Source organism: Psammomys obesus, unplaced genomic scaffold (assembly GCF_907164565.1).
Source record: "Psammomys obesus unplaced genomic scaffold, mPsaObe1.curated_primary_1811, whole genome shotgun sequence".
NCBI lineage: Eukaryota > Metazoa > Chordata > Mammalia > Rodentia > Muridae > Psammomys > Psammomys obesus.
Window position 1 is genome coordinate 561,798 of NW_026590405.1, and position 23,192 is coordinate 584,989.

The window sequence follows — 23,192 nt, forward strand, 5'->3', positions numbered from 1 at the left end:
TGAATTTGCAGATTGATTTTATATTTTTCTTACTTAGATATTAAAAAGCATATCACTTTATTCATAAGATGTCTAGTCCAGTAAAATATCAACCTAAATTCTTTTGCAACCAAAATCTCTGTCCCATCTAGCTTCACCATTTTTCAAGTCTGGGATTACATACAGACCAGAATTCTTTTTTCCAATGTTTCATGTTTTAACACAGAAGGACTTCCCTGGAAAAAGTTGCAGCTCTTTTTCTCTGGGGAAACATTGATTAAGTTAGTGATTTTGGGAGAACAAACAGGGTCCAGTGTGCTAGGATTGCTTGGGCAGCCGTTTTGGAGTCTTTTCACTGACACACTATGCATACACGGGACTTGGTGGGTCAGCTCCCAAAGGTTTCACTTGTTTGCCTGGGTCAGAAGCTGAGACGTGTAAAGGAAAGGCAGTCATTATGAAGCAGTTAGCCAGCTCTCTTGCTTGCCTTTGAACTAACTTTTCTATTTTGGTATTTTGCATTTTATTTTATGTGCACAGGAGTATTTTACCGCCATGTATGTGTGGGCATTATGTGCATGCTGGTGCCTGAGGAGGTTAGAAAGGAGCATCTGATTCCTTGGAACTAGAGTTATAGATGGCTGTGTGTCACCATGTAGGTGCAAGGGTGAAGGCCCCTTGCCCCAAGGTAGTCCCTGGCGCCTTGTGTTCCTGCGTGGTCCCTGCTGATCACGGATCAAAGCTAGTTTCCGCTCCCACCTCAGGCCATTCGAGCTTCCTGGGTACTTCTGAAGCACTCGTGGCTTCTTTTCTGCAGATGTCGGAGGGACCGTTCTTCACCAGCCTTGGAGACGTCCCATTGCAGAACGTCCAGGGAAATCCAAGGCTGTCGGCTCCAGAAGGGGTCGGCCCAGCCCCTCCCAGAGTCCCTCCCCCGCAAGCCCCGCCCCCAATGGCTTTCCGCCCCCTCAGGCCCCGCCCCCCGGTAGCCTCACGCCGTCGGGCGGCCGGCCCCTGACCACTGCGCTTGCAGTGCGTCTCTTGTGCCCACCTCGTGAGGCTCTGATTGGCCCGTTCTGGCATCGGCTCACTCAGCTGTTCCGGTCGGCCGAGGCTCGCGCCTGCGCAGTGCGCCCGGCAGTCAGTCAGGTAAGGCGCAGACCTCGCCGGTGGCCGAGAGCGCAGCGTCGTCATGACTGAGGGCACGTGAGTCCCGGACACTGGGCCTCCCCGCGGGGTGTTGCGGGGTGTCGGCAGGGCGGTGGCGGGGAAGGTGCCTGGACAGCAGGGTGGCCTGGCTGGTGGCCCTGCGGGCCTGGATTGCAGGCATCCCACCCGGGCGGAGCCTGACGAGCGCTGCTCCCTCTCGCTGGTCCCCTCCCCTCCAGGTGTCTGCGGCGTCGAGGGGGACCCTATAAAACCGAGCCGGCCACTGACCTCACCCGCTGGCGGCTCCGCAATGAGCTGGGTCGGCAGAGATGGACGTATTTCCAAGAGGAGGAAGCCCCTGGTCGACCACAGACCGGCCTGGAGGCCCACTCTTTGGGACTGGACACAGTAAGTGATGTGATTCTTCGGGCCCCGGCTCATCCCAGGCTGGAAGTGACCACACACCAGCCTTCGCCTTGCCTTCCTGAGCCAGAGCCCTGGGACAGTGGAGAGCCTTGTTCAAAAATCGGGCGTCCAGCCAGTAATAGATGCATGTATGTAAACCAGTGTACTCGTGGGAATAGTGTAGCATGAAGAAAAAGCTAAATATGAGGGGGCGAGGAAGGGACTGTGCAGATAACGGACACGGGTTGTGAAAGGAGATGTAAAGCTTGCTGTTTTATAGTTCTCCTGTCACGGAGTTTTTGTTTTGGTGGTGGAATAATGCACAAAATATATTGGGCACTGAAAGTGTAAAAGTTAATGTAAAGCTTCATAGCTTCCTTTTTCAAAGGACAAGTTCATTAAGTTCGATCAACTTTATGTCTGGTTAGTTTTGGAATGTGATGTTTTTATATGTTTGCAAGTGTTTTTTCTTTAAATAATAAGCTTATAATTAAAAAAAGACTTATTTATTTATTATGTGTACAGTATTGTGCTTGCATGTGTGCCTGCATGCCAGAAGAGTCGCCAGATCCCATGTGGTTGCCAGGAATTGAACTCAGGACCTCTAGGAGAGCAGGCATTGCTCTTAACGGCTGAACCATCTCTCTAGCCCCTTATAATTTTTTTTTTTTTTTTAAAGATGTGTGATCTTGGGCATGGAGGGCATCTTTGTAATCCTAGCCACTCTGGAGCCTGTGGCAGGGATATAAGTCTGTGATCTGCCTGGGCAGTTTAGTGAGACCTTGTCTCAGAAAATAAGCAAAGAAGCTGGTGATGGTGGCTAAGACCTTTCATCCCACCACTCAGGAGGCTGAGGCAGGTGCATTTCTGTGAGTTAGAGGCCAACCTGGTCTACATAGTAAGTTGTAGGCCAGCCAGGGCTATGTAATGAGACTGTATCTCAAAACAACAACAAATAAACAAGCAAAGAAAAAGAAGGATGGTTAACGTTTGTCTCAGTTCAGTCTCCAAAACTGAAAACAGCAACAAAAAGTGTGAGGACTTGGGAGCAGTGCTTCCTTCCAGAGACATGAATTGAAGCAGCCTTTTTTTTTTTTTTTCTTCAGTTCCTCCATTCCAGAGACCTGTGGAAGAAGTTGCCCTAACTTGGTTTTATTTTTGAGCACCTTTTTTTTTTTTTAAATAAATTTTGATTTATAGGAGAATTACAAAGATGGATGTGATTTTGTTTATATTCACAAGATGAAATACCCTGACCGGATGTTCTGGTTGTGTGCATCCATGGCTGTATGAAGCTCAGCTAGTCATGGAACAGTTAGCTAACAGGCTTCCTATGGGTCCTGGCCGTCAGCTGGGAAAGCCATCTCTGGGGAACCGCTATGCTATTGTATGAGCTGTTTCTGAGAAAAGGAATAGTCCCAGTATCAGTTGGGCATTAGTGCCCTGCACTGTTGTTCTGTGTTGTGTTTATTTAAGATGTCTTGAAGTTTTGAAGGAATTTTCAGATTGGTGGCTGGAAGGTAAATCATGACAACATGGAAATGCTTCTTTTTTTTTTTATTGTAAATGGGGTGATATTGTCATTGAAGACTTTCTTGTTTTAGATTGAAACGGTTGAAAAATTGAAAGTAATTAAGATTCACCCTGTTGACTCTGATTGTGAATGAAGAGGGATCCTGGTGGCAGCGGGCATCCTCAGCTCTCATCTTTTCTTTCCCTTTGCAGAGGAGTTATTTCAAGGACTTACCTAAGGCTCAGACAGCTCATGAGGGGGCCCTGAATGGCATGACGTTTTATGCCAAGCTGCAGGCTGAGGACGGACACTGGGCGGGTGATTACGGTGGTCCACTCTTCCTCTTGCCAGGTAGGAGCGTGCTGCCTCTACTCAAGGGGAAGGCTGTTCTGGATTACCAGGGTGTGTGCAGGGGTGCCTGTGGAGGTGGGGCGAGTGCTTGACCTACCTTGGTCAGGCAGGTTCAAACCCAGGAGCTCATTGGAAAAGCTCTGGAGGAGCCTGGCCTGTAACCCAGTCATCCTGCGGCCAGGATTAGGGAACCATGGTGAAGCACAGTTAGCCCGGGGTAGCTTGGCAAGTACTCTAATAATGGAAGCAAGGAATTTCCTAGGAGAGGGGGGTGGGTGGTCTTGAGTCCCAGAGCAGGATGGAAAGGGCACTCTAGGTAGAAGGCCCTGGCAGTGCTAGGGTACTGTAGAGAGGCAAGGTTATGGTGGAGGAGTCGGCGCCCACGCGCGTGCAGTTTGAGAAGCAGGATACCCACTTTGAACTTGCTGTCGAAGGATGGCTGGGGAGTTCTGCAGGGACACCACAGGTCCAGGTTGGTGAGTGATAGAAGGCTTACATTTGAACACACTGCTCTCTGATCTAGTTTGCTTGTGTAAGACTGGGAAATGTTTCTCTAAAGGGAACCATATTCTTGCTTCGCGACCTTTTCCTCATTTTTAACTCTGCTATCTCAGTAGCCTGAATTCTTCTGAAGATACTGCTTTGTTTCTGTAGTAGCTGCCCTTTCCTTCTCTTCCTATGCCATACCATGGGCATATGATATGCAGCTGCTCTGTGGGTGATGAGGATAAGAGCTGTGCATCCGAAGACCAGGCTTGGGATGAAGGTTTCTTGTGCAGTATCATCTCTCCCCATATATTCAAAATAGCACATATGTGCAAATAGTTTATAAAACAGAACAGTACAATCTAAGCAATAACTGTTCTCCTGGCTGGGCAGTGGTGGCGCACGCCGTTAATCCCAGAACTCAGGAAGCAGAGGCAGGCGGAACTCTGAGTTCAAGGCCACTCTGGTTTACAGGAAAAGTTCGAGGGCAGCCAGGGATATACAGAGAAGCCCTGTCTTGAAAAAAAAAAATCAACAAACAAACAATCAAAAACTATTATCCTGTCAAGGGTTACTATTTCAGTCCCAAATAGGTGTTAAAGCAAAACCTGGTTGCCCCTATGGTCGCGCTGATCTTGAACTGACTCTTCTTAAAACTTCAGAGCACTTGTGGGAGGTGTCTTAAATGCTCTGCAGGCCCTGGCCTGAGAGTATTAACTGGATTTTACCTGGTGTTTCCAAAGTCATTGGTTGGGCCTGGAAAGAATGGCCTTCCTAGGCTTGATTGGCTGAGAAGGAAAGCCTCAGGGCAGCACTGTCAGAGAGAAGGTCCTCAGGAAGAAGGGCTTGGGTGTAGCAGCGCTAGTACCTGTTCCTAGTGTGGAACATCCTTCTCACCACACAGGTCTCCTGATTACGTGTCACGTGTCACACATCCCTCTGCCAGCCGAATACAAGAAGGAGATGGCGCGGTACCTGCGGTCAGTACAGCTTCCTGACGGCGGCTGGGGCCTGTGAGTATGTCCAGCTGTACACATAATGTACATGTGTGTGCTTGTGTGTGTTTTTATGTAGCTCATGCTTGGTTTTTCAGGGAGCTGTTGAGAAGTGGGGTGACTGTAACCATGGGCCTAGGGTGGCGTGGGTGAAAGCCTGGCCGGAGGAGAGTAGGCTGGTACCTATGTGCAGCCTGGCCACGGTTTTATCTCTGGTCTTGTGAATGGGTGTCTTGGGTGGGAGCCTCTTGATACTCACATGCCAAGTGAAAGATATCATATTTTAAAATTGTGGAGGCAGCAGAGAGCAGAGATGGCAGCCAGTGTAGGGCCCCCACAGAGCCTTCTCAGTGTGCTTTCCTGATGTGGTGCCCACTGGGAGCAGAGGGGCAGGGCAGGCCCTGCCCAGGTGATTTTGGAGCAATTGGATATCTCTCATTGCATGAACTAAACTTCCCCTGGGAATTCCTGAGCCATGCTTCCCATGTTGGTGGGAGGTATTACAGCAATCTCTTCTAGGCAGATTCCACTGCCAGTATTGTTTTATTTCTTAGACATAGTGACAGATGACAGGAGCCTTTTTCCCACCATCTCATACTTCCATTAGGCACGTTGAGGACAAGTCTACAGTGTTTGGGACCGCCCTGAACTATGTGGCTCTCAGAATCCTAGGTATTGGACCTGATGATCCTGACCTTGTGCGTGCTCGGAACATTCTTCACAAAAAAGGTAGGTCCCATATGGCATGTGGGGTTTTTGTCATGCTGACATAATGAGCCCTTATGGGAGTTAGTTAGATGCACCTCTAGTTGAATCACTCAGAAAAACACATGTGTAGGTCGGAACTGTTGAGCTGTTTACTAATATTATTAATAATGATTATTATTAATTTTAACTATTTTTAAAAGACTGATTTATTTTTATGTGAATGGATGTTTTGGCTTGCAAGGATGTCTGTGCACCACATGCATGCAGGGCCTGGGAAGGTTAGAAGAGGGCACCAGACCCTTTGGAACTGTAGTTACAGATACTGTTGCTAGCCGCCATGTGGGTTCTGGGGACTGAACTCAGGTCCTCTGCAAGAGAAGTCTGTGCTTTTAAGTCTCTTGAGCCATGTCTCATGCCCTAATTTTATTATTTATGGTTTTTTGAGACAGGATTTCTCTGTGTAGCCTTGGCTGTCCTGGACTGGCTTTTTAGACTAAGCTAGCCTCGAATTCACAGTGATCCACCTTCCTCTGCCTCCCTGAGTGCTGGGATTAAAGGAGTGTGCTACTATGCCCAGCTTTAATTTTGTTATTTCTAATTTAATTATTAATTAATGTATGTGTGTGTTTGTTTTGTGAGATGGGTGTATTCTGTGTGTGTGTGTTTATGCCACAGTGCACATAAAGAGGTCAGAGAATAACTTTGTGCAGTTGATTTTCTCCTCTTTATTTTTACCTGAGTTCTAGAGATCAAACTCAGATTATTAGTCTTGTGTGGCCAGTATCTTTGCCCACTTGGCCTAGACACAATGGGAGGGTTTTTTTTTTTTTTGTTTCTTTTTTCTTTTCTTTTCTTTTTTGAGGCAGGGTCTTATGTAGCTCAGGCTAGCCATGAAATCACTATGTTGCTAAGGTTGGCCTTGAACTCCTGATCTTCCTGCCTCTACCTCCTGGGGCTGGAGTTATAGGCATGCACTACAATGCCTGGTTTATGTAGTGTTGGGGATTGAACTCAGGGCTTTGTGCCTGCTAGAGAAACACTCTTATCAATTAAGCTATATCCTTAGCTCAAAACAATTTTTTTTCCCTGAGACAGCATTTCTCTGTGTAGCCTTGGCTGTCCTGGACTCACTTTGTAGACCAGGCTGGCCTCGAACTCAGAGATCCACCTGCCTCTGCCTCTCAGAGTGCTGGACTACAGGCGTGCGCCACCATGCCTGGCACAATTTGGCATTTTATATTTGGCTTTCTTCATGAATTGGTAAAGGTTTAGAAGCAACATGCTAATCCAGGGCTTATGCAACAGTCCGTGAAGGCTGCCTTTTGGAGGTGGCTGAGCTATAAGCTAGCAGCCCCAGTGAGGGGTCTGCTTGACCCCTCTATACTTGTCTTTGAGATTGGGCATGATTACTTCTCTCCTCATCCGTGGGCCTTAAAGACCATTCCAGCCCTCGGCGGGCTTTGTGGCCCCCACTGCTCTTAGAACAAAGCTTATCTTGCATTGCCACTCTGCGGCACCTCATGTGGTCCCGCACCCTGCCTCTCAAAGACCCCCTAACTCCTTTCTTGCTCTTTGCTACTTGCTCAAGGACCTTTCATTTTGTCAGTGTGGTTTCCTGCCTCTTCCTGCACGGTTCCCATGCACTCTACCCTCTAACCGCCCTTTCCGCCCTCACTATGCTGTCTTGGAAGCTCCTCTTTGCACTTACAGCATATCTTAAATTTTACTCCTTCAGGATTTCTTTCTGACTTCCCAGGCTAGGTGAAGTGTTCTGGTTGCATTGTGAAATTCTGCAGTCTTGTTATTAAGTAAGTCATCCCCAACCCCGATGTTACTGACAGTGTGCTCTCTGTTCTGTTGCTCACTTGTTCTCACGCTTGCCCAGAGGAGGGATGTGCTTGCCTCATGCTTTAACTAGTAGCTTTCTCCGTCTTTTTGACTTTGACACACTTGGATTTAGGGCAGAACTCTTAAGATATGTATAAGTTGGCGTTGCCACGTGCTGCAGCGAGAACCAACTATTGCTTGGTAGGGGCAGAGCAGGGTCTGAATGTGCAGCTGCATGTTAGCCTACCCCGGAGTCATTTGTGCCAGGCTATCCGCTGAATGGAAATATACAGATGTGTAGCCTGGTCTTGGTTGGAGAAAGAGCAGCCAAGCGTCCTTTCCCCTTCCCCTTTCTCCAGGCTCATGCCACATGCCACTCTGTGTATCTGGGACCCTTTCTCCCTGAGCTACCTGTGCAAATAGCTGCCTTCATGTGTTCCTTCCTGGGGATAGGGACTATAAACAGCTCTCTCGAGGTTAGACACACTTGTTCCTGGCTGCTGTTTCTACCCAGTGGCTGCGGTGTCCTGGGAAGCTGTGGAATACGGCTTCTCATCTGGGAATTATTGGACCTGTGCAAGAAGGAGAAAGAGAAAGCTGCAAGCCAGTATTCATACAGACTGGTAGCTGATTTTTCCTTCTCTCTTTCCAGGTGGTGCAGCGGCCATCCCCTCCTGGGGAAAGTTCTGGCTGGCTGTCCTGAATGTTTATAGCTGGGAAGGACTCAATACCCTGTTCCCTGAGATGTGGTATGCCTGCCCTCTGCCTACTGTAATGCCTTCTCATAGATTGATGGGACCTAATGGGGTCAATTAGCATCTCACTAGAGGCCCCTCATGTGTTCTACAGATATATAGAAAGAGTTTTAGGCAAAGCAAGGCATCAAACACCTGGCTCTATAGCAGGCTGTCAGGTCCTGCAGGTTAATTTCAGAACCCGTTTTGTGGCTTGGGCTTTGTGGGGATAGACAACAGATGATGCCAGTTAATTACAAAAACTTGGAGCATATACAGGAGTAAAGGGGAGAGCCTTCCCCATCCTATGGTCAGTGTTCTTCTATTCATTGGCTATTTTAGAAAAGCATTGGCCCCATTGGCAGCTCTCCTGGCTAGACTTGTCTAAGGAGGCAAGTGCAGGCAGAGGAAAGCCTTGCCAGGGTAGAGCTGGGTACTAAAGCCTGGGGCTCTGGTCTCTGTCCCTGCAACGTCGAGCTCCATATATGTGGTGTACAAACTCCACAGTCATTTGGCATTAGAACGTAGAATGCAAGGATGCACAAACATGGATGAATGCACTCACAGTATCACGAGTGTCCATGCTTGGAAAGGCCCAGGCCTCAGGGCTGTTAGTAGTGTAGGCTTATGTTCTTCTGTCCTGCTGACGGAGCCTGTCTCTTCCAGGCTGTTTCCTGAATGGGTACCTGCACACCCCTCCACTCTCTGGTGTCACTGCCGGCAGGTCTATCTGCCCATGAGCTACTGCTACGCCACTCGGCTAAGTGCCTTAGAGGACCCACTGGTTCAGAGCCTCCGCCAGGCAAGCCTTATGTTATGAGCTCTAGGGACCTTGTGAGGAAGTGGCACACAGCCTTTGGGGGCTTGGGCTTCTGGAGCTTAACTGCTTCTCAGTACTCTGGGGTCCTGAGGAGTCCCCTGCCTTCTCACCTGTAAACAAATGTAAACTGCTGAGAGGGATCTGTGCTGTGGGAAAAGTATCTGCCATTGCTCAGTGTCCCATTGGGACTTGAAGAGTTCACAAGCTGCAGGCCTAGCCTAGCAGTTACTGTTCTTGGGAAATAGTCCTGAGATGGAGTTTGGGAACAGGATTTGTGCTAGATTTAGGCTCATAGGGCTGGGACAGCTCCTCAGATTAGCTCCTCAGATTAACTGAAATAGCTGGGCTTCTCACCCTGTAGCGGTAGTTCATTGGGTGTCCCTAACCCCTGAGAAGGACATGACCCATAACTCTGAGAGTGTACAGCAAGACCATTCCTGCTTTGAGTCAGTCCATTCTGTGTGCCTGAGAGGCATGTTCTCTGCTTCTGCGAGGTACTCAGGTGTCCCCTGCCCTTTAGGAGCTCTATGTGGAGGATTATGCCAGCATCGATTGGCCAGCACAGAGGAACAACGTGTCCCCCGATGAGCTGTACACTCCACACAGCTGGCTGCTGCATGTGGTGTATGGTGGGTGCCGCCTGAGGGTTGGGAGAGCCTGGCTAGCACACAGTTCAGATGTCTCTCAGCTCTCCACATTGATTCATTCCCTCCGCCGATGCAGTAAATGACCTCTGTGCTGGTCCCTGGAGCGGGAGCTGGAAAGACATAGCTTTGCTCTGGTCCCCCAACAAGGACCAGCTGCTATTTGTTGATAGCCCCTCAGTATCACCGAGGCAGGGCAGGGCCATGGTGGGAGGTATGAAGCAAACCTTCCTGGATGGGAAGGAGGAAGCACATGAGGCAGACTGGCCGGAGGAGTCCCAGGGGAAAAGAGAGGTCCAGATGCTGTGCCGTGTAGGACCCATTCCCGTCTGAAGGCCTAGGGCACAGCCTGGCCAGGAATGGCAGGTCCTTCTCCTGTTGCTGGGTGTCCACTAATGCCTTCTCTGCTGCAGGAATCCTCAACCTGTATGAGCGTTTCCACAGTACCACCCTGCGCCAGCGGGCTATCCAGATGCTGTATGATCACATTGCCGCTGATGACCGGTTCACTAAGAGCATCAGCATTGGCCCGGTCAGTGATTACAACCCCTGGGGCCTGGAGCAGCTTTGGTGAAGTGAGCTCCTGTGGGTTCCCTAGGAGGTAGGCTCTGTAGAGCTAGGAATGAGACAGGTGTATTTCCCGATCCCGGCACATCTCCATTTGGGTCAGTGTATTCATTTTCTGGCCTCAGTGAAGCTTTTTCCTCCCGTTGCCCTGCCTGGCTCTTGTCTGAGAGTCTGAGCACCTCCTGGAAGACTATTTCCTGAGCTCTCTGGCCAGCTGGGTGGGGTGTTTTTTCCTCCTTACTCCTCACAGATCCCACCCTAGATAATCCACCTTCTACTCCTTATATAAGGTTTATAGATGACTAGGGGTACAACGTGGTCCACTTCTGGTCTGTCCCATCTGTTTGGGGGACCCCAACCCTCTAGTTCCTGATTTTGCTTCACTTCCTGAGTCTGGCCAAATGTGCACATGCTTAGGGATCTCAAGGAGCACACGGCTCAAGCTGGGTAGTCAGGGCATACTGTCTAGAGCTTGTAGAGACCCAGCAAGGAAGGTGTCCTCATAGATGAGAAGCAACCAGGATGTTGGTTACTATACTGTGGTGAGTTGCCCATAGGTTTGCTGGATAAACCCAGCTAGCACTGAGTTTCTTCCTCCCTGACTGTGGACTCTGGGTCCTTCTTTGTCATACCCTAAGCTGGCCTAGAATCTTGAATGACATATTAGCTTTAGTTTGAGTCTATTCCTAGGGACACGAATGTATAGAGAACTCTTAGGAATGTCCTATTAGAACAGATGGGGCCCTGCCCCAAGGTAAAGTTGCATGGGTCCTGATGGCCACATATCCTGCAGATCTCGAAAACGATCAACATGCTTGTCCGTTGGTCAGTGGATGGTCCATCCTCCTCTGCCTTCCAGGAGCACGTCTCTAGGATCCCAGATTACCTTTGGTGAGTGTGGTTAACTGGTGGCTGGAATGTGGTGCCGAGTGCAGACTGTGGACATACAGCTATAATGCTGGGCCCCTGTGCCTCATCTAGTTAGGGGCGCCAGAGTCAAGCTTCTGAGAATAATATATAGAATCAGGAATGTTACCAGTTAGATTGTCTTTGGGAAGATTTTTTACCTAGCAGTAACTATGGGTCGTTCCCAGAGTCAGAGACAGGAAGCCTGGGAATAGTCTGGCAGTGTTGTGAGGAAGACTGGTAGACAAGAGGCTTGTCAGCCCTGGATTGTGCCCAAGGTAGGGACTGTCACAGGGACCATAGCAGGAAGCCCTGTGCTCATAGAGGCCATCCTCACTCTGGTGGCATGGTGTGAGATGAGGATAGCAAAGTAGAGCTGGCTGTAGAAGCTTTGGCACAGGCCAGTGCCCCCTGGGTAAGCTGTTGTCTTGTTCCTGTTGACCGCAGCCCTTGTACTTGTAAGCCCAGCTGGGCAGCACTGAAGTCAGCTTCGAGGGGAGGTGGGTATGGATGCTCCCAAGGGAGATCTGTGTGCTCTTTTGCTTGTGTGTGGCTCCTGGTGGACACCTAGAATTCCAGCTTTCACCTTGTCCCTGACATAACCTTTTCTTATCTCTATAGGTTGGGCCTTGATGGCATGAAAATGCAGGTAAGGGCTGTAGATCTGAGGCTGCTGGCTCTCTTTGTAACCATCTCTGCTTGTTTATTTATTTTTAAACTCTTTGCATTTATTATGATACAAAAGTGACAGTCAGGCGTAGTGGCACATGCCTGTATTACCGCCACTCAGTTGGCTAAAGCAGGAGGATTGAGTTTGAGGCTGGACAGTGCTGTATAGCAAGACCATATTTCTGAATTAAAAAAAAAAAAATGGAGCAGAGGTGAGAAATCATGAAAAATGAAAGAAAAAGTGACTCCCCCAACACAGTACTTGCAGTAAAAGAGTTACACTTCAGTCCTCGTGTCTGTGGGGCTGTGGGCACCTCCTGGTCTCTGGTTCTACATGTCCATCTAGAGTCCTTCATCAGGGTAGACTAATCCATGACAGATCTGGACTTGGCTCAGTCCCTCTAGAAACCTTCATCCTTTTACTGTGATGGAGAAGTGGCTCTGGGTAGGTAATGGGCCTCTCTGGCAGGTCACTAGGAGCTGTGTGTTCTCAGCTGGTAGAGAGTGCCTTCTGTAGCCACCAGTACAGGAGGAGCCTCCAGGTCAGAGGGGCATGCCCAGGCCTGAAACTTCCTTTCCGTGGTCCCTAAGTGCTAAAGGATGGCGTATCTGCAGTTGCACAGAGCAAGGAGGAAGTGGTTTGCTGGAGATATAGAACATGATGTTAGAGAAAGCATGTGATATGTGGTCAGATTTTACTAGATCTTTCTAGGGCTCTGGCCAAAGGGTGAACAGTGGATATGCTCGCTGGTCAGGTGTTTAGCTGGGATCTTTGGCCCCCAAGGAGCTATGAGAGAGCTTAGGGTCTGAGATCACCCTATAGGATTGAGAGTTGGGGTTTCTGTCAAATATTTAGAGAGTCCTAAAAATAGAGAATAAAACCCAGTGCGGCTTTGATCATCCATTTCCTGCACCAAGACCCAACAGTGTGGTTCAGGAAACCAGGCTTCCTGGGTGGGATTCAATGTGGTCCTTCCTTGCTTTGTAATATGTCAGCTGGGTCCCTGCCACCTCAAGCATACTTGGAGATGAAGGGACTTTGTTTCTGGTTCTCCCACAACTGGGGTACCATGCTGTCATGGGGTATGGAGGAGCCTTCAAGGGACCATGTGGTCCTGGATATGTCCTGAGAAAGTGCTGTTCTGCTGGGGCCTATAAAGGCAGGCGAGGCTGTATTTACCCATGTCTGCCTACAAGACTTTGTATTCTTTCAGGCGTGTGTCAGCCACTAGGGTGCATAGGGCTCAGACTCTGATATAGAGCATTAACTGGGTACGTCTCTGACACCCTTGGATCCTAGGAGTCAGTGGATGGGGTTGCTATAACAGTTCATTCTTTGTGAGCAGGGTACCAATGGATCACAGGTCTGGGACACCTCGTTTGCTATCCAAGCAATGTTGGAGGTATGTGGCTCTGTTTCTCTGTGCAGCCCCCACCTGATCTTCCTGTGTGTGTGAGCCACACATGCACCCTGAGAGAAATGATACATGCCTTCTGTCCCTTGGGCTGCTCACTGCCTGGCTCCCAACACCCTGTTGATAATCCCTAGGAAGCACAGGCCTTCCTTGGCAACCTGAATGCTAAGCTGGGTTAGGGCTTTGGGAGACAAGCCTAGGGTGTGATGGGTAAGGTGGTACTGGCCTAGGTGGGCCTGAGGCTCTTAAAACAGTAGCTGTTACTTGAGTAAGAGAGAATGTTTCTCTGCAGGTGGGGATGAGGTCAGTGAAACCCTGAGGGTGTCTTCGGACAACCCAGGGCCTAGGCCAAGTTGGGGTGTCTGTGTAGGGCCTGGAAGAACAGATGGGACTCAGGTAACTATCCAGGGGGTCTTTTCGTCCATTCCAGTCTTTAGTCCTGTCTCACTGTCTTTTCTGTCTTTAAAGCTGAGAGCATCAGGAAACCCTAGAAAACTCTTAAGCTGTGTCAGTTTCTGGGAGTAGGAGTGGGGCGGCAAGATGTTGCCAGGACACTGGAAGACTGGCTCAGCTGTGCTCTCCTGCTGTCTTCTAGGCAGGTGCACACCACAGACCTGAATTTTTATCCTGCCTGCAGAAGGCTCACGAATTCCTGCGGCTTTCACAGGTGAGGTCCATGCCCCTCCTCATCTGTCCTGCGCCCCGAGCTTAGATTGTTTCTGTGCTGTGCTGCCCTGCCCTGTCCTGTGCCATGTTGATGTACCTGCTCACTCTAAGGTAGCTCTGGCCATGGCCTGCAGTGGCATTTCACTAGCAGGTAGTGAGTCAGTACTGGCTTCCCTAGCAGGCCTGCCGCAGGTCAAACACTGGGTGATGGGCCTTTAGAAACCCATCTGAATGGACCCCACTGCACATGTAGATCTGTTTGCTCTCTTGTTGAACTGAGTCATGCCACTCAGGAGAGCTGGGCAGGAGAGTGGTTTGTTCAGCCCTCCCTGGATGATCTTATTTCCTAGTAGTGATAAACTGATGGGTCTCATGAGTGTCGTGCTGTGCTGACTGTGGCCAGCAGTGGATGCAGCACAGGGTCCCAGGTGCCAGCCTGTTTCTGTTTTCCCCATATGTTCCTTTCTGCTCTCCAGGTCCCAGACAATTTTCCCGACTATCAGAAGTATTACCGCCAGATGCACAAGGTGTGTATGGGCAACCCACCCAAGCCCACAGAGGGCTCAGCTGTCTTCCCTTGGAGGAGGACTTCTGTTGGTTTTCCGGCTTCTTGCTCCATAGATCCCTCCGATCAGGGGCTTCATCATTCCTTGAGGCAGCCTGCACCTTTGTGGCCATGCTTCAGGGTGGTTCAGGTATCAAGCACACACAGATACCAAGAGCTGGACAGTGAGCTTGAGTGTTGAGATCAAGGCAAATGGACTCAGAACCAGCATCAATCTCTTTTGCTGTAAGGGCCTACTTATAAGTGCAGGTTGTGGAATGAGACTTTGACAGAGCCGCTGCCTTTCCATCGTGGGGTCTATAGGGCACCTATGCTGCTGGTTAGGTCCCAGATCACTTTTTATTGCTGAGATCCGAGGGCATTCTAGATGGGCATGAAGTCCTAGATAGTCCCTGTGCTGAAGCTGAAGTCTGTTCAACTGTGTCTAATTTAGGTGCCCCTGTGCGGTGTGCATAGGCCTCACCCTGAGCATTTCAGTTCTGTAGAGGAGGACTGTTGCACTCTGTCTCTGCAGGGCGGTTTTCCCTTCAGTACTCTGGACTGTGGCTGGATTGTTGCTGATTGCACAGCTGAGGCTTTGAAGGCTGTGCTGCTCCTGCAGAAGCAGTGTCCCTCAATCACAGAGCACGTCCCCAAAGAGCGTCTTTATGATGCTGTGGCTGTGGTGAGTACCTACATTATGTTTGCTTCCGCTTTTACAGTTCTGTCTTAGCAGACTAAGGCTAGGGTGTGGGACATCATAGTCTAAGACTGAACCATGGGCTAGACCTTTGAGACTTTGGCTGGGTATGAGCGTAGGGCTCTGTGATGTAAGAAGTGGTGCCTGGCCAGTTCCAGATGTTTCAAGGATCTGTGGTCCCTTAGGCTTCTCTTCTTACCTTGAGAGATTCAAGTAACTGACCATATTTGTGCTGAGATTTCTGCGGGTCTCAGTTGGGAGGGCTGGTGGTCTTTGCTGGGTATCCAGAGAGAAGTTGGAAATGTCTGTTCATTTTTGTGTAAAGTCCTTTTAGCACATCTGCTTCTTGTGTATATTTTACCATGGCGATCTGTATTGGCTTAACATCCAGATGTTGTGTCACTGCACTGGACACTTACTAAGCACGAAACTGGCTTATCACTCATTCCTGTCCTGTTGATTGTCAGACCTGTGGTACTTTGGCAAAGTCATGCTGTACCGTGTGTGCTCAGTTCTCCAAGCATCCTCTTAATTGTTTCAGTTGCTTAGCATGAGGAATTCTGATGGAGGATTTGCTACCTACGAGACTAAGCGTGGGGGCCATTTGCTGGAGTTGCTGAACCCCTCAGAGGTCTTTGGTGAGTGTGTTGACTAGCAGCGTGGTGTGTAAAGCAGGCCTGGCATGCTAGCAGATCCATGCAGAGCCCTCTGTGAGCCCCAGAGTATAGAGTACCTGCATTGTTCTGTGTCAAGCCATGGAGACCTTAGGCTGAGGTTACATTCTCCTGCTTATCCACAGGGCCTTGTGCTATATTAAGGCTGCCATGCATGCTGCATACACTCAGTGACTCCCAGCACTTGTAAGGACCTATGTCAAGGAATGCTGGGCCATAGCTTTGCATTGTCATTGAGGTTCTAGTCTATCAAGGCACACTTTGTCCTCACTGACTCCGACACTTATCGTGTTCCTTCATGCCTTCTAATTTTCCTATTTTTTGAGCTTTCAGACATGTTGTTGTTGTATGTGGGGGATGGACTTGGTAGTAGTAGTAGCTCAGCTGTTTTATGTGTGAGTCTTGTAGCATAAGTGTGCAGGCCTCTGCCCATTGCAGCCACATTGCCCAGGATGATCTTGGGGTAAAGTCCAGGTATAAGTCCTGCATGCTTCAACACTCTTGTTTGCCAAATTCTGAAACTATTGTCCCTGAACTATTGTCCCTGGGCCATAGTGGAGCTCAGGTGCCTCCTTCTTTCCCTTTCTAGGTGACATAATGATTGACTACACGTATGTAGAGTGTACCTCAGCAGTGATGCAGGCACTGAAGCATTTCCATGAACACTTCCCAGACCATAGGGCAGCAGAGATCAGGTAAGGAAGTAAGAGCAGGCCTGAGCAGGGCCACAGTCAGCCACAGCATTCTCTATTCATTTTTTTCAATTAGTGGTGGGGTATTGGGCCATTATGACATAGCAACAATTACTTTGTCTCAAGAGCTTGATTAGTTATGAGACTTTGTGGTATATCTCTCATCATTATAGTTTCCTTCTGTGACTGATGGAGGCTGAAGGCAACAGTAATATAAGGCATAAACCCAAACATTTAAAAGGGGCATATCATGCCTATTTAATAAAACAATAGCAATGGCCTTCTTATTGGGCCCTATGATTTTCCTAGCCATGAGCTTTACCCTGACTTAAAGTAGCACATGTGCTTTTCTTCCTCTGGAGGGGCCTTAACATCATAGCAGAAACAGTGAAACTGCATTCTATTGCTATTATGTTATTGTTGTGTTACTATTGTATTAATGGGCCTGTCTTACCTGATGTTTATATTGTAACAAGTAGGAGCTAGACTGTGGGGACAGTTCTGACCCAACAGGCTTCGTGCTATCCTCAGTATTATGAAGCCAGCTAGCAAGGAAAGAGTTTCTACTTTAGTCTTAGCATAGTTTTGCCAGAGCATATGGTGTTTTTAACAGTAGGAACAATCTAGTTTTGCTTTGTGGCCAACAACAATCTAGTTTTGCTTTGTGGCTATTGTGGCAATAGCCTTGTGGTTTGAGAGGCCTGGCTAAGAGCTCCTAGGGAGGTAGCTCAGTCCTAGCATTGAGATAGTTCACAAAAAAAAAAAAAAAAGAAAAGAAAAAACCATAAATAATATGAGACAATGCACATAAAAAAGTAAGGCGTGGAGAGATGGCTCAGTTAATAGCATCAGCCTGATCTCATTTTTCCCATGAAACATCAGTCAAGTACCTCCATCTCACCCTCTGGGACTGTAAGCCCAATTGTAAGTTGTTTCATGATGGCAATAGAAAAATAACTAATGCAGAAGCTGGTACCGAGAGAGACTGCCGTGGAAGACCTAACCATACTTTTTGGGAGGAATGTAGAAGGCTTTGTAACTTTGGACTAGGAAAGCAGTTGAACACCTAAAGCAGAGCTTGATGGACCATCCTCACAGGAGCTTGCAAAACAGTGCTGAGAACTACGCCTTCTGTGGTGGCCCAGATCAAGAACTTCAATATTACCAACTGGGCTAGAAACCAGTTTTCTGATACTTTGACTAACAATGTAGCTGCTTTCTGCTCTCTCCTAAGAACTTGACTGACGTTAAACATGTGGCAATTAGTAGTTGCTCCTATGCAGGTGTACAGTGAAAAAGAGCAAATGGGGAAGAAATCTAAACACACAGTTTGAAGAGGGAAAAGAGTCCCAGGAGACTTCACATGGGATCCTGTGCTGACAGGGAACAGGAGATTGAGGAGAGGCAGACCTGAGATGGAATGCTGGGAGGGGCATCAATGCCCTACTCAGCTAAGCTTCCACCTTTGAAAATAAAAGGCCTCAAGAATTTTCTGCCCTAAAATAAAAACTGCTATAAATGATTGAAGGGGACCAGGCTCCATCTCAAGTGTAGTTATTGATGGTTTTAATCTACTTCCTTTTTATGTGATTTGTTCAGGCTCTCTGTTAATGTTATGATCAATGGCTTTGATAGTTTTCAGAGCTACTTCCAATGTGGACCTCATCTCCAAAGTCTGTCTTCGCTCTGTGTTTCCTCTGAACTTTGACAGTCTGTGTTCCCTTTCTGTGTCTAGAGCTGCCATTCTCACTGTTCTGAGACTATTGTGTAGGCAGGATTGGGGAAGGCTTTGTGATTTTTGCCTGTAGTGTTCATCAGGCTAACTGTATTGCAGGGAGACCCTCAATCAAGGCCTGGAGTTCTGCCGAAAGATGCAGAGAGCTGATGGCTCTTGGGAGGGGTGAGTAGGTACTTGGTGGAAGGGGATGACCTGTGCACAGGGTTGGGAGTCTGCCTTACTGCCTTCTTCCTGGGAGACTCAGGAAGTTGGGACTTCCTGGTAGATCATGTTCCTTGGCTGATGCTTGCTCTTTCATTATGCTGAAAGCTGTGTTGTAGGGAGGCAGTTGGGGTGCCTTTGCTCTTGGCCCTAATGTGATTATTCCTGAAGCTGTGTGCATCAGTGCCTTGATTGGAGGAAGCGGTGGCTGAGCCAGGGGATGTCTGGGATGTCTGTGACAGATTGCATTTAGCAACTGCCAAAGTCCCTTCCTCCCTCTTTTCTCTCCATTCCCAACCTTCCATCCTCTTCCTCTGTCTCTTACTTTGTCTTTGGTTTTGTGAGACAGGATCTTGATGTGTAGCTCAGGCTGGCTTTAAATTAGCAATCTTCCTGGGTTAGCCCAGTACTGGGGATGCAGGCATGTACTACCCCATGCTCCATTCCAGTTATGCCCTTTCTACTTGAGCTTGTCCCAGTACCTGGGTAGAGTACCTGTACTCTCAGTTGGATCGAAGAGCATGCCTGACATTCTCTTGTCTCCCTCTAGGTCTTGGGGGGTTTGTTTCACCTATGGTGGCTGGTTTGGCCTGGAAGCTTTTGCTTGCATGGGGCATATCTACCAAGATGGGTAAGTGCAGCCTCCAGGCTGATGGCAAGTGAGGGCAGCGCCATGATCATCCCTCTGGTCTGTTACTCTGTTGCTGTCATAACACACTGACCAAAAGCACCTTGGGGAAGAAAGAGTTTATTTTAGGTTTATACTTTCAGGTCATAATCCATCATTGAGGGAAGTTAGGAGAGGAACTGAAGCAGAAACTATGAGAGAAACCCTACTCAGCTAGCTTTCTTAAACAGTGGGCTGGACCCTACCACCTTCTTCAGTTGATCTCTCTTCCCAGGTGACTCTGTGTTAAGTTGACAGTAAAACTAACCAGGTCAGTAATGCTCTGCCTTGGAGGTTTTTTCCCCATTGACACTTGATTTTATTTTGTTTAATATTTTAAACAATGAGATAAGATCACTATTTCAGGAAAAAGGGAATTCTTTTTTTGTTTTGTTTTTGTTTGTTTGTTTTTTGAGACAGGGTTTCTCTGTATAGCCTTGGCTGTCCTGGACTCAATTAGTAGACTAGGCTGCCCTCAAACTCATAGAGCTCTGCCTGCCTCTGTCTCCCCGAGTCCTGGGATTACAGGCGTGTGCCACTGCACCCAGCTTGAGAAAGGGAATTTGAAGGACTTATTTTCTTGGCTCATAAGCCTAGGGTAGGGGTTACCTCAGAGTCTTATACAGCTGTCTCTTATCCTGAGTGAGAAAGGAGTAGGGTCTAGAAACTCAGGGGTTGATTCAAGCCCAGCTTCTGGCTGTCCTAGCCAGTGCTTCTAGATCTAGTGAGTTTGGGGAGTAGGGATATTGTACTAAGCCAGATACAACCCAGAAATGCCTGGGTCTGTTTCAGTGTGCCCACATATCAGCCTGCACGTGCATGTAGCTGCAGAGTGTTTGCTCAGCACCTCTGTGAGGCATGCACAGCAGCATGCACAGCCTTATCCACTCAACCCCTACAGGCCCCTCACTTGACCCTAAGGCAGCCAGGCAAAGGAGGATAGAGAGGGCTTAGATCCTCCTAAGATTGGAGTCTCCAATCTCCTCCTCTCTCTACAGGGCTGCTTGTGCAGAAGTATCACGGGCCTGCAACTTCCTCCTGTCCCAGCAGATGGCAGATGGAGGCTGGGGGGAGGACTTCGAGTCCTGTGAACAACGGCGGTATGTGCAGAGTGCCAGGTCCCAGGTCCATAGTACGTGCTGGGCCCTGCTGGGCTTGATGGCTGTCAGGTAAGGACAATGGGACCATCCTTGGGCATGTATACCAGGGACACTCATTGTTGAGGAGGTGGCCTGGGGTAGTACAGATGTGGGAAGAGGTGAAAGTAGCCACAGGACTGAGCCATTCATTATTCCTCTGTAACTGTGGATGCAGGCAGCTTCAGAAACCACATAACCTATTCCTAGGCTAAGTGGCAGCCTGTCTGGCTGCATGTTACTTGCAGATAAGATAAGATAAGATAAGATAAGATAAGATAAGATAAGATAAGATAAGATATGAGAGACTTATCTCTTGGAAATGCTCTACCTATCATCCATTGGTAGTCAGTATTTGTTGACTGAGAAGCTGGGGCCTGAGGGAAATGAGAGACATCTGTGGTGGGGAAGTTGGAACCATTTGGAGAGCTTCCTGAAATCCCTTTAGTCGTGTGTACAGGAATCCCAAGAACGTTATCCCAGGAGTGTTATCATCAGTCTATTCCCAGTCAGTCCACCACTGCTGGCCTTGGCTTCTGTCAAACCCTCAGTCCATGGGGTGTCTCACTCCTGCCAGCAAGTGCATCAGAGCACATAGCTTTTGTGGTTTCCAGAGAGCAGAGTAGGTGTGAGACTTGTCTTCCTCTCTAGAGAGTCTAGCAGCACCTTGTGCCAGCCATGTTGCCATGTCAACCATGTCTTCCAGGGACAGAATCAGGTCTATAGGAAATGTATGCCCACTTGTCCGTCCCCATACTTGCACATGCTCTGTTTCTCAGGGCTCCTGAGATTATAGCAGGAGCCTCAGGTATTCTGGTTGTTGAGGTTTTCCTATTCATTGCCATAATATGTGGAGATTTTGTTGTCCTTCTTCTGGGATGCATGTGTATGCCACATGCTAGGTATGTTCATACCCATCTTCTTGTCCCTCAGGCATCCTGACATCACTGCTCAGGAGAGGGGAATCAGATGTCTGCTGGAGAAGCAGCTCCCCAATGGAGACTGGCCTCAGGTGTGTGAGGGGCCTTGGGCAGTAGTTCCAGCATTGAGTTCCAACTTGCCCATTAGTTTTCACACGCTTTCCTATGCCCTTACTCCTTTTACAGTGCTTTGGAGATCTGGGATATGGACACTGCCAAGCAGAGGCTTGTCCTGGTTATAGATCTAAGATGTGTTGCTGGGTCTAAGTGTTGAGCTCATTTTGCTATTTGTAAAAGAAAGTGGCTGTGGAAAGGACTAGAAACTTGAAGTTTTCCTGCAGAACCACAGCTCTCCCGTGTGCTTCTTGGGTGTGGCCCCTCACTGACAAGATATGCAGATGGGTTTCCATGTGTCCCTGTGGCTGTGGGGATTATTAGACACATTCCAAGGAAAAATGTTTACTTCAAGCTGTAGTCTCTGAGCTGGGACAAAGTTGAGCAGGAGTGCTGCCAGCCTGTGCTTCCCTGTCTTTGCTTACTTATCTTTGGGTCATCAGCTCTCCCTAAGCAGAATTGTCCTGGGGCTGGGAAATTCAGTAATCAGGACCATCATCCAGAGAGAAGCTTCTTAGCTGCTTGTTTTTCTATGTCCTTCCAGGAGAACATCTCTGGGGTCTTCAACAAGTCCTGTGCCATCAGCTACACAAGTTACAGGAACATCTTCCCCATCTGGGCCCTGGGCCGCTTCTCCAACCTATACCCTGACAATACCCTCGCCGGTCACCTTTGAACGCACATCTGTCTGTGTTGCAGCTGGCCAGAATCATCACCATAGAGTTCCTGGAGAGACTGGGGTTTTGGCAAGGTGATAGGAGCCTTCTTAGCCCCACTTTAGGCCTTGTCACCTATTGCAGACATGGGGCTGGGGATAGGGTCAGGGTTGGTGCCTTGACACTTGTCAGTATAGCTTTAGTTCTGAGACTTGCTTCAGTGAGAAAGGGAACAAGACAATCCTTGGAATTCAAAGAGAAAGAGTGTACTCTGCAGCTCCTGGATATATCCTTCTTGAGGGAGTGAGGCTATAGAGTTTTCATGACCAATGACTTTCCTGTGAGGAGAGCAGCTGGCTTCTTCATATTCTCCCTTGTCTACTATAGAATGAGCCCCTGACCAGACTCCTGCTTGCTGGGCTGGGGGAGTTATGTCAACCCTGTGATGCTGGTATGCTCAGAGAAAGGCTCAGTGGGGAGTGAGGTAGGTGCCTAGTTCACAGGTGCCTAGTTTCCTGTCTTGGATCCTAGCCTGTGCTATTCACTGCATTGCTCTCAGCCTCTGCCAGCAGCAGATCTGCCCCTAGTGGCAGCAACTGTCCTTTGGAATTTGGGCTGTTGTCCCCAAAACAGTCATGACCAGATCACTGTATGACATACCAGTTTTCCAGGAAGGAAATATAAATTTGCTTTATCCTAAAAATGTTACTAAAAGTCATTTAAATGATCACTGACTCCCTTAATAAACAGACATTTTGGGCTGGAATGATGGCCCAGCAGAAAGGAACACTGACTGCTCTTTCAGAGGACCTGGGTTTGATTCCCAGCACTCACTTGGTGGCTAATGACTTTCTGCAATTCAGTTTCCAGGGGATTTAATACCTTCTAGCCTTTGTGGGACTGCACATGTGGTACATAGACATATATGCAGGCATAACACCCATTCACATGAAATAAAGCTTGAAAATAAAATGTTAAAGACAACAGTATTCCCCCCTTCCCCTGACATTTCATCCTGGAGCACCCTGAGGTTGTGTGGCAAGGACAGATGTAGCATCCAATTCTGCACCTAGATTATAAGCTCACACACATTGCATTGGCTTCTGGGACATCAGTGTCCTGATGTCCTGGCCTCTCAGAAAAGCACACGGGGGAATCCAGGCATAGAATAACAGGGGTAGAGCAGATAGTAGCTGTAGTGCTTTCTGCTATGGGACAGCACTGTAGGAAGGGCAGCTGACCACTCCAGCTCACCGCTTAGACCCACTGAGCCAGCCAGGCAGCTGTGGCTCTCCCGTGACCCAGGAAAATGCTCG

At 48.6% G+C, this 23,192-nt stretch overlaps 1 protein-coding gene across 1 annotated transcript; it reads left to right on the forward strand.

The window, feature by feature from the left end:
• Positions 1-1,114: 1,114 nt before the first annotated feature.
• On the forward strand, positions 1,115-22,663 carry Lss (lanosterol synthase). The gene is made up of 22 exons (XM_055606970.1): positions 1,115-1,185; positions 1,368-1,536; positions 3,259-3,397; positions 4,788-4,896; positions 5,486-5,607; positions 8,066-8,162; positions 8,814-8,949; positions 9,488-9,596; positions 10,025-10,143; positions 10,972-11,069; positions 11,706-11,733; positions 13,100-13,156; positions 13,764-13,835; positions 14,311-14,361; positions 14,914-15,063; positions 15,620-15,716; positions 16,342-16,447; positions 18,279-18,344; positions 18,934-19,014; positions 20,049-20,219; positions 21,120-21,198; positions 21,765-22,663. The coding sequence occupies exons 1-22, from the start codon at positions 1,172-1,174 to the stop codon at positions 21,894-21,896; spliced, it is 2,202 nt and encodes a 733-aa protein (XP_055462945.1). The 5' UTR covers positions 1,115-1,171; the 3' UTR covers positions 21,897-22,663.
• The last annotated feature ends 529 nt before the right edge of the window (positions 22,664-23,192 follow it).